The following is an 11,533-nucleotide window of genomic DNA, read 5'->3' as shown; positions in this document are numbered from 1 at the left end:
TTTTGTTCAACTGAAATTGATAAAGGCAATTTTTTCTGGTGCTTGAGTTGGAAATCCCAAACCTGTTTCCCACTGGATTTTGTCACAAGGACATTTAATTTGACTTTTCAGGGCTTGTCAGTGTATGTGTGCAGAAGCCAAAGTGCCACATACAGTAATTTAAAATGCAAAGATGATCAAAGAGAAGATGCCTGAAAAAATTACAAAGTAGGGAAACAAACCGAAGACCTCACAGAAGTGGAGGAATTAAATTTACTATTACTGTGAATAAATTTGTGTGTCCTTCAGCAGGGAAATAATATAGTATAGATGTTTTTTTATTATTGGAGTTATGGAAAAACATACCAAGTGACTACTCATAAAAATTGTGTTTACTTCTGCTGTGCTCATGACCAGTCCGTGCTTGCTTTCAGTAAGCAGTTCAGTTACACTACGACTAATGCATATAAATACCCAAAGTTTAAGTTTGCTCAAGTACTGTCCAATAGAAAATTCTGGATTTGCGCAAACAAATATTTGCTTCCACAGACTATGTTTTAGATGGGAAGAAAGACTGTTGACACAGTTGAAAGAGAGATGAAAATTAGATACACAAGATTCAGACAATTAAATGAATTCAAGAAGGATTTATTTGTACCCTTCACAACTAGGACAGCCTATCTGCCTTGAGTTACTATGCAATAATATAATGAAAAATATTATGTCGCTGTGCTAAATACTACCTCACTACACATTCTGTTTTTTCCACATAATTCTGCATCTAACAAGCCCGGTGGTTCAGGGGGACGCGGAAATGCAAAAAATCTCTCTACTTAATCCTGGCCTGAGATTTTGAAGATTTGTGTCTCATCAGAACAGACACGTTCACATCTGATCATTCAAGAAAATCACGCATAAATTGCAGAACTTCTAGACATCATAGAATGCAATATCCCCCAGTGTAGTCAGGGGACACAAAGTGTGTTCTTAAACAAAGCATTTTCCAAAGTGCTTTCCTCTATCAGGGTTAGGATCAGTCAAAAGAAAACAATTCCACACAATCTTTGCAGCTGAGAACTACAAACTAAGAGCTCACATTTCCAACACTATTAAATAGCCCTGTGCAAATGTTTTAATTCATAAAAACTAAAACTAATCTAAAAAGCTGGTTGACTTGCTACTTTGCTCACAGATTTTCCAGAGATAAAAAAGGGAGGTTCTGTTTAACAACTGGACCATTTTTCAATGATTTGATCATCTATTTTATTTGATCTTCATCTTAATTATATATACCACTTGCCTGACTAATTAAAGATCAAACAGTTAACAATCTAAGACCTGTACTGTACAAACACTTAATTAAATAAATGGTCTCAGACTATAATGGATCTGCATCCATTACAGCTGTAGGTCGATGTATCTGAGAAATACTTTCTAGAACTTGCTGCTTCTATAAGATGCAATTTCATCAGTTGACTACAAATGCAAGTGAAAATGGAGAAGTAGAGGTGAGCAAGATGATAACAGTGATAAAATCATAGTGGTGTTTTGGCTGGTAATGCATCAGTCACAGGCTGGTGGAGCATTTACTTTTAACCCTCGCTCTTACAATACAGTGCACATAGTCTATACGCCTATAGGCTACGCAGTTTAAAGTGATGATAAAGCTTCTTTCATAAAATCTGAATCTGAATACAATCCCCATAAGAAAAAAAAAAAAGAAAAGACTACCTACTTAGCCACATTCCCCAAGTGCAGGTATAATGAATATTTTAAAACTACTTTTCCAGATGATCTAGAAAGATATGATTTCGAGTATATAGGCATTGGAGTAGACCTGACTAGTCTAAAGAAAGCTGATATATTTTTTTTTAAGATTGCTAGAATTGTCAATTTCTGCAGGTATTTCATAAAAACTTTCCAAAAAGTTCAGCATTATTTCACAAGAATTAAAATAAGGACTGAAAAATGTCTCAGTAGGCGTTTTGGAATCAGTCAGTAAACCCAGTCAACTGTCTAACCAGCCAACTAAAAACAAAACAAGAAAGGAAGATCAAGACTTGACTTGAACTTTCTAACAAAATGCAGAAGCAGAATTACAACTTTTTCAGAGCTGAAATGTGAGAATTTTCTTATGAATACTTCTCTAAGAAGGGAAAAAAAATCGCATGCACCTTTGCAAATCAACTTGGAGACTACAGTCAGCAATATTAATGAACACAGAAAAGCCTTCTGTCTAAGCTAACAATGGCAGCTTCATATAATAAAAAATTCTTTTCATTAAAGTTTTTAAAAAATTATTTATGAAGAAGTCACACAGGATTTAAAACACGCAGACTGATTTGCCATGATTCTGACTGTCTTGACTAAAAAACCCATAGTATTCCTGTTTGATGACTTTATAATTACTCTGTAGAAAGACATAAACTACTGCATATACCAGGGTGAATGCATACAACTGTGTCACATAGTAAAGGAGCCAAAGAAAGAAAATATTAAAATGCTGCTTCTTCTGGTATCCTTAGAGAATTTGTGATGGCAACAAGGCTTGTCTGAAGAAATATTACATATACGGGAGGTAGATCTCTAAATATTTACACTGTGAAGATCTTGTTCTCTTGCACTAACCTGAATGATAAGATTTTAAGGTTGAAATAAAGAGTTCGTCCAGACACCTGCCCTCCCTACCTGGTAGCAAGGGCTGCTGCATCAAGCCCATCTGTGTGTGCTCATTCGGGAAGCATGTATTTAGGAGATGCAATCCAAGGGGATTCCTCTATTCTGGCAACCCTCCAGCAGTCTTCAGTCTCCAGCTGAGGTAATGACGGGATTGTAGGAGCGTCTGCCCTGTCATGAGCAGTGACCACGGTGAACAAGGTGCTGGATCCAGCCAGTGATGACAAAAGCACTCTGGTTCCAGCTAGCTGGTTGATACAGTTTATTAAAAAACGGCAGGTGGACCTGTTTGGAATAACTGTAGAGTAATTTCACTCACTGTCCACACATGAAGGTGGTCAATTCTGTTGTGGCTGAATTTTGAAACATTTGGTGCTCTGTAAGTGAGGTATACAATGAAATTTCTTTTCCCCGCTTTGAACAACAACTAAATAAAACAATTCAGCAATTAAATTATCAATTTCAATGGTTTAATTTTAATTTCATAAACCTGATGGATATGAAAAGGAATTAAAATCTGAGAATTCCATTGTCATGCTTAGACTAAGTCTTACAAAAAATGAAAGACAGACAAGTGTAAGCATATACATAATAAAAACAGGTAAGCAAAGAAAAAAACGTGTAACATAACCAACAGCATTACAAAATTAATTTCACACATGCTACTTTAGATGTGCTTTATCTAGTCTAGACTGCCATTTGGATTGTTAACTGACCAGTGACCACATTATGCAGATAAGTTAACACTGTTATCTAAATTCCTTTTTTTTTTTCTTCAGTTTCTCTTGTATAAGAAGAGAATGACGTGGACTCAATTTAAAGAACTGTTTCACATGCTGTACTAAGAAGTTTATAGCTCCAAGGACTACTGACCTTTCAAAATGAATATAAGTTAAGTTAGCATGTGCAAAACCGAACATTTAACCTATTACAATACCACTGTTTTACTTCTTTAAGCTTGTTAATGTCTATTGGGTACACACAATATTTACAGCTCAATCCGTTTTGAGTTACTTCTGCACAGATTTTTAAGGTTCAAAAAGATTCATCTGTGTTCATAGCCTATGTGCTTTAAAAGTAGTTGGACTTTGTTCAAACATTCAAAAATCATCTTTGAGCTGGGACTAATCACAGAAAACTTAATTCCTCAAGGAAATTGTTCTGGGAAAGTTATAAGCAGACAGAACAGGAATTTATAATGGAAGTTGGCTTGCAACCTCGGGCTCTCATCTCAAAAATGTTTACACATGTGAGTATCTCATTAAAGACACATATAAGGCTTCAGCATTGCATCAAGATGTAGACAGATTGTGAGCACCTTTGTGATGCTTTCCTGAAATCTGTTGAGGGTTACATGAAGGCTCCTTCCTGTAGGGAGCTCATGTTCAGGTAGTATGGTCTTCAAGCTGTTCTAGCTGATTATCAACTTTGAAGAATAATACCATCTTGCTCTCAGAAAAGGCAGAATCTTATTCAATTACATGTCAATAGTTTTGTAGTGTTCGGGACTGTCTGTATACAGGCAGTGTCCTAGAGCCATGGAAGGAGCAAGGGTTGCAAGTCTACCTTTCTACCTGGAGACCTGAGTGGAATGTCTGCATTCCAGACATGAAAGGAATTAGACTGCAAGAGGCAGGATTTTCTCAAAGCTGCCCCTGTCCCCACACCGAGTAAGAGCTAGATAAGCTCGGTTAACAGGGAGAGGCAAGATGGAAGGGTGAAATTTAGGAATAGGCTGCAAAAGCTCCCACTGTGTGCGTGACCTTGAATCTTCAGCCTTTTCACAAAATGGAGCTAGAAAAAACAGCTTTTTTAGTACCTCAGTGATTAAACGCCACGCATCGAACATGGGAGACTCAAATCTCCTCTCTGCCTGAAGGAACTAACATTTACATCTCCCACAAGAACTCTCTAATGACTCAGCTATATGATATAACACCTCGGACTCTCACAACTTCTCTCCTGTTAAAACTCTACTACTCTTCATGTGCTTAAATATTCACTGCAGCAAACACCAAGCCCTGTTTTTTCCCCCCGTGCCCCATTGACTACCTGTCCGAACCCACGGGTTTCATAGTCAGGTTACAGAATTAGCCTGAACCAGTGAAGTCCTGTGAACATTTTATTATTGGGCCAATTTCAAAGCAGCATTTGAGACATCTACACCAGCTCATGGGCACCTTTGTTTGGAGATGAGGTCATGCTGCGAGGAGGCGGGAAATGTAGAATCATAGAACAGTTTGGGTCGGAAAGGACCTTAAAGATCATTCCAGCCACCCCTGTTATGGGCAGGGACACCTTCTATGAGTCCAGGTTGCTCAAAGCCCCATCCAACCTGGCCTTGAACACCTCCAGGGATGGGGCATCATGAGCAGCTATCTGGGTGGTTGTGCACACCCTACCACTGGGCTGCTGGAGAAACAGGGAGAGGGTGTGAACCTGTGTCCGTTTCCGCAAGAAAGCGCTCCTGGAGAGGGTCCTGCTGGTGGGAGAGGTGGAGCAGTGCTGATGGTCCGCATCTGTCAGGCTTGTGTGGCCATGAGATACCTGCCTACCTGCTGGGCACTCGCCATGCTGTGCACACCAACAGCCGCAAGGATGTGAAGGAAAATCTCCTGGTGGACATGCGCACGTTGAGCGTCTTCACGGGTCAGACGGTGGTGGCTCCACAATGAGGAGAAGCTCAATTTGGGATGGAGGAGAGTTGAAAGAGCCCCACCACGATGGGCACGTTGAGGTTCTCCACCCATTGAGGAGGGCCACGCAGCCTTTCTACCCTGGCGGGATTACAGCACTGAAACAGCAAGGGAATGTTGGCAGATTTCACCATAATTTCATTTAATAACTTAAAAATACCCTCGAACAGCATCGTTTTTTGGAGCAGAGCTTTTGGTGCGTTTCCTCTGGACCTCTCACCAGAAGCTCCTCCACACTCACACACGTTGCTTGTGAACGCAGACGAACGATTTCACCTCACCCGACCACCTCCGGGCGTCGTTCCCCCTCGACACCGGCGGTGTCCATGTCACCCCCCCCACCCGCCGCCACAGCCCCACGTCCCCCACACCGCCTCGCCGCCCCAGTGCCCGCCCCGGCACTGGGCTGCCCCCCCCCTCCCGCCCTGCCAAGGGTGGGTGCCGCAGTGGCAGCACCCGGGGGGGGCCTTCAGTCACCTCCCGGTAACACCGTCCTCCCGCCCGGGCGGCTGAGCGGGGAGAACGGCGGGGGCGGCGGCCATTTCGGGGCGTGAGGGGAGTCACCCGCGGCGACCCCCGCCCGGGGGAAGGAGGAGGGCGGGGAGGAACGACACAAAGGGGGAAGGCGGCCCCCGAGCCTCCGCTTCCCCCGTGCGCGGGGGGGGGAAGGAACGGGCAGGAATATTCTGGACCGAGGGGAGGGGAGGAAGGAGAAAGGGATGAATAACTTGAATAAATCCGCAACGGAGCTGAGGAGAGGGGGAGGGAAGGCGGCGGGTCATGTGAGGCACAGTCATGCTGCGGGTCGAGGGAAGAGGCCGAGAGGGGCACCTGAGGGGACGAGGCGGCCGGGGCCGGGGTGTGTGTGAGCGTGTGTGCGCGTGCCCACCCGCCTGCCATGTCTGCAGCCTTTCCCCCCGCCCGGCATCCCCTCCCCAGCCAAGAGCGCCGCCATAACAGGGGGGGGACACCCCCCCCGCTCCCGCCTTGCCCTTCCCCCTCCCCGGGCTCGGCGCCGCTCGGCAATTTCCGCCACGCGAGCCGAGCCTATTTCCGTCGGCCGGGGCCAGACGGGCTTTATGTCTGCCAGCGGGGCGCGCATGCGCGGCGGCCGCCATCTTACGTTGTCTCTCGCCTGCCCTCCCCTTTGGCGAGCTTTCCCTCCCCCCACTCCTGCTTCTCTCCTATTCCCTCCCCCTTTGCAGCCCGGCGCAGCGCCCTCCTCCAGCGCTCCGTGAGGAGACGGGGCCGGGCGGGGGAGAGACCCGCGGCGGCGGCGGGGGAGCCGGGAGAGACCCGGAGGGAAGAAAGGACGGGGCAGCCGCACACGCGAGGAGGAGGAGGAGGACTGGTCCCAGGCGCGGTTCTGCGGAGGAAGAGCGGGTGCCGCCTGTTATAAAGGGGGAGGAGGTGGAGGGGGAAGGAAGAGCGTGCGGAGCGGAGCCTCCTCCAGAGACAACCAGACACAGAGGGAGGAGAGACAGAGGCTGCCCGGCTGGCTCCCCCTTCTTCCCTCCCTCCCTCCTTTTTCATGGACTCTCTTGTTGGGCTGCTGCTTTTCTCCCCTCCTTATTTCGTCTCTTTCATACTCAAAATGATTCAGCTCCATGGCTGCCACTGACGGGGATGTCCCTGCCCGGCTCAGCCTGCCGCTGCCGCCCTGCTGTGCGCCAGTCCTGTACGTATTCTGCGCTCTCCTCCTCCTACTACAGCGGCGATGGCGAGGGGCGCCGTCCGCCTCGCCGGGCTGCCCTGAGGGCCCGCCGGCTGCCCTCGCCCCGCTGAGGAGGCGGCGGCCCGGTGGTGGTGGTGGCGGCGGCGGCCGCCGTGGGGAGGGCGGTGCTGCCGGCGAGCGGCGGGGAGGAAGGGGCTCGTCCCTGGGGCCGACCGGCTACCGCGGGCATTTCCTCCGCCCCGTTGCCCCCCGCCTCCGGGGAGAGGCGCAGTCGTTGAAGGGCGGGGGGGGGGGGGGGGGGCGGCTGAGGGAAGGGGGTGGTGGTGGAAATCCGGGGTTGGGGGGGCGGGGGGGAAGGGAGGAAGAAAGTGAATGGCGGAGGATTGAAAGTGTCACATTCAGAGGCTCTAATCTAGAGGCGGCGGAGGACCGGTCCTCGCCCCCTCCCAGTCTCGGAGGGGAGGAGGAGGAGGGGAGGGGGGTGGTTAGCGGCGGTGCCGAGGCGCCTCAGCCCGTGCTCTGCGGGAGCCGGAGCGGGGGGGGGGGGGGGGGGGGGGGAGCGGTTTGTGCGCGGTGTCTCTCTGCCCTGCCGTGAGCGCAAAGCTAACTGTGTGTGTGTGTGTGTCTGTCTCTCTCCATACCGGGGGATTGCACTCTTAAAATACACCCGATACAATGCACCAGCCTGACTCAGCCGCAGACATTAGTGCTAGGAAGATGGCGCACCCGGCAATGTTTCCTAGAAGGGGCAGCAGCAGTAGCAGCGGCAGCAGCTGCGTTACTGCTCCCACTGCACCAGGTACCGGCGTTGGGAGCGCTGCCCTCTCCGCCGAGGATTACCAGCCGCCTTTGCTGGTCCAGCCGCCGCCTCCATCTCCTGCAGCATCTTCGTCAGCGGGTCCACAGCCGACACCCCCTCCTCCACAAAGCCTGAACCTCCTCTCGCAGTCTCAGCTCCAGCCACAGCCTCTTGCACAGACTGGAGCTCAAATGAAAAAGAAAAGTGGCTTTCAAATTACCAGTGTGACCCCTGCTCAAATATCGGCTAGTATGAGCTCTAATAACAGCATAGCTGAGGATACAGAAAGCTACGATGACCTGGATGAGTCCCACACTGAAGACCTGTCGTCTTCAGAAATCTTGGATGTTTCTTTATCCAGGGCGACTGACTTGGGAGAACCTGAGAGGAGCTCCTCTGAAGAGACTTTAAATAACTTCCAAGAGGCAGAGACTCCTGGAGCTGTTTCTCCAAACCAGCCTCATCTTCCTCAGCAGCATGCTCCTCTGCCTCATCACCCACAGCAGAGTGTTGTGATCAATGGAAGTGTTCACCCCCATCACGTTCATCACCACCACCATCTTCACCACCACCATCATGGACACCATCATCCATCGCATCCTGGGGTGGGCAGTGCCCCAATTTCTGGAGGACCACCACCCAGTCCCTCATTTAGAAAACTATCAACAACTGGAAGCTCTGACAATGTTATATCAACTGCACCAGTTTCTGCTGCATCATCCACTGGTTCCCCGGCATCTGTCGTGTCTAATATCCGCACTACAAGTACTCCTGGCAATCTAGGTGTAAGTCCTGCTACTGGAACTAGTACCTTAAATAATATGGGTGGTGGTAGTTCTAGTGTGGCAAGCAGCGTGCTTGGTACTATAAATTTAAGCAACATCACGAGTACTGGTAATGTAAATGCTTTGTCTGGAACTAGCGGCAACGTTAATGTGAATATCTTGAGTGGTGTTGGCAATGGTACGAGTGCTTCCTCTAGTGTCATTAACAATGTTACTAATCCAACTGCAGGAATGGCAGTGGGATCAAGCCAGCAGCAGCCTGCATCTGGCACATCAAGGTTTAGGGTTGTAAAATTAGATTCTAGTTCTGAACCTTTCAAAAAAGGTAGATGGACATGCACTGAATTCTATGATAAAGAAAACACTGTTGCAGTTTCAGAAGGAGTAGCAGTAAACAAAGCAGTAGAGACGATAAAACAAAACCCGCTTGAAGTGACTTCTGAAAGGGAGAGCACCAGTGGGAGTTCTGTTAGCAGCAATGTAAGCACACTGAGTCACTATACAGAAAGTGTGGGAAGTGGAGAAATGGGAGCACCTACTGTGGTACAGCAGCAAGCATTTCAAGGTGTGGGTCCGCAGCAGATGGATTTTAGCAGCGCTGCTCCTCCGGCAATTCCAGCATCTAGTATACCACAGAGTGTTTCTCAATCACAGCTTGCACAAGTCCAACTGCATTCTCAAGAAGTAAACTATCCGCAGCAGAAGCCAGGGGTCCAACCTTCTGCACAGGCCAGTCTAACCACTGTTACTGGGGTTCAACCAGCCCCAGTTAATATACTAGGTGTATCTCCGTCTCTGGGCCACCAGCAACCTGCCATTCAGAGTATGGCTCAACAGCAGCTACCGTATTCTCAGCCGGCGCAGCCCGTGCAGACTTTGCCAGTTGTACAGCAGCAGCAGTTGCAGTATGGACAACAGCAACAACAGCAGCAACAGACAGTTCCTACGCAGATGGCCACAGGTCACGTTAAGCCGGTGAACCAAAACTCTGTTACGGGGGCTATGCCAGACTACATTCAACATCAACAGATCCTTCAGACTCCAGCCCCTGCCATGCAGCCCAGTTCTACAGGAGTGGGAGCAGGGCAACCGGTTCCTGTTGCCCAGGCGCAAAGCATGCAGCCTTCAGTACAAGCACATCCAGCCGCTGCCCCAGCTCAGCCTGTTGCACATGCTCCAGCAGCGATACCAGGTGTAGGTACCAGTGGTCAAATGCTGAACGTTGGGCAGCAAGGAAGTGTAGCCACTGTGGTGCAACCACCATCTGCTGCAAACCAAATTCCACCTCCAGTTATGCCGTCAACGGCTGCTCCTCCATCTTCTCAAGTAGTGCAGCCTGTGCAGACAGGAATAATGCAGCAGGGATTACAGGCTAGTGCTTCGGGCCTTCCTCAGCAAATGGTCATTGCTCAGCAAAACACTTTGTTACCTGTACAGCCACAGGCACAAGGAGTGGAATCTGTAGTCCAAGGGATGACTGGCCAGCAGCTGCCTGCAGTTAGCCCTATACCTTCTGCTAGTACTGTTCCTCCACCAAGTCAAGCTGGTTCAGCTGTGCCTCCTGGCATACCTTCTGCTTCTATAGGTTTGGGACAGCCACAGAACATAGCACAAGCTTCGGCTGTGCAGAATGGGAGTTTGGCTCAAAGTGTTAGTCAGCCTTCCTTGATATCAACAAGTATAGGTATGCCAGTGGCACAGAGTGTGCCACAGCAGATACCGCTAAGCTCTACCCAGTTCCCCGCACAATCACTAGCTCAGTCAATTGTAAGCCAAATTGAAGATGGCAGACGCCCTACAGAACCTTCCTTGGTGGGTTTACCTCAAGCTGCCAGTGGCGAGAGTGGTGTTGGAGCATCAGCTGTTTCAGATGGCGGTAGCAGCAACATGCCATCCTCTGCTTCCCTCTTTCCGCTGAAGGTGCTGCCATTGACAACACCTCTTGTAGATGGTGAGGATGAGAGGTAAGACTGCCTGTAACTTTATTAAAAGATAGACTGTCTGATAGTTTGATTTGCACTAACTTGCAGGTCTCGTTACAGCCATTCTGTGAAATGAAGCGGTGTCATGTTTTTGTCTAATTGAAATATTGTTTCGCAGGTCCCAGCGCATGTAGGTATTATATTAAAATGCTTGTTTTTCTCTTGAGGGGGTGGGTTGTATTGATTATGCTCTGAAACTACTGCGTGGGTAAATTGTGTTTTAACAAGCTGTGACAGTGTGTATATTCCCATTGTATAGAGGAAGACAAAAGAATACTGTGGAATGTGGGTATGCTAGCGGTGATTGTAGTTTAGATTATTTATTACACCGAAATAATTAATATTTATTCTTGGGTATATTTTTTTCTTTCACAAGCCTGGACTTCATCCTGCCTCAGCTTCTCTTTCCCAAGTACTTGCTTTACTCAGGTTGAACCAGTTGCGAGTCTGTGGTGTATGTAGAAGCCTTCTCTTTGACAGCCAAGAGATGCTTTTGGCAAATGAGTTTGGTGGGAAAAGGGAGGTTCAGCAACACCGTTGCGGCTCGTTAAATTGAACTTGGGGCACTTTTGGTCTTGGTGGTTTTGCTTCAAAGCATTAATCTATTGTGAGAGCTGCTCAGGCCTGTGGAGGGGTGGTGAGCCTTTGAATCTGGTGCACTGATTCTGTGCAGTCAGAATAAGAAACTGCACGTGTTCTTCCACCTTCACCTTCTCAAATAAATGACCACTGGCTGGTCTTAATAGTATGTGCATGTGAATATTCTCATTTCTTTGACAGTGTGTGCAGAGAATGTGTTTTGGTTATGAAAGGCCCTTGCCACATGTAGGCTGAAGTGATCCGAAGAGCAATTTTAAAGTGCAATTGTTTGATATTAATTACGCGTGGAAATTCCTCACTGTATTGAGGACCTCTTGTGATACATGTTTACAAATGGACAG

General features: G+C 48.0%; 1 protein-coding gene across 1 annotated transcript in view; it reads left to right on the top strand.

Moving 5' to 3' along the window:
- Positions 1 to 6,615: 6,615 nt before the first annotated feature.
- TSC22D1 (TSC22 domain family member 1) overlaps positions 6,616 to 11,533 on the top strand; it is a 95,770-nt gene continuing 90,852 nt past the window's right edge. Inside the window, exons 1-2 of the mRNA XM_082499057.1 lie at positions 6,616 to 7,029; positions 7,711 to 10,574. Coding sequence (XP_082355183.1) covers positions 7,744 to 10,574 — 2,831 coding nt within the window. The 5' untranslated portion in view covers positions 6,616 to 7,029; positions 7,711 to 7,743. The remainder of the gene's footprint in view (positions 7,030 to 7,710; positions 10,575 to 11,533) is intronic.

The sequence above is a fragment of the Vanellus vanellus genome, assembly GCF_965231255.1.
Source record: "Vanellus vanellus genome assembly, chromosome: 1".
NCBI classification, from domain to species: domain Eukaryota; kingdom Metazoa; phylum Chordata; class Aves; order Charadriiformes; family Charadriidae; genus Vanellus; species Vanellus vanellus.
The sequence above is the reverse complement of the archived record's forward strand: the minus strand, read 5'-3'. Positions and strand labels throughout refer to the sequence as shown.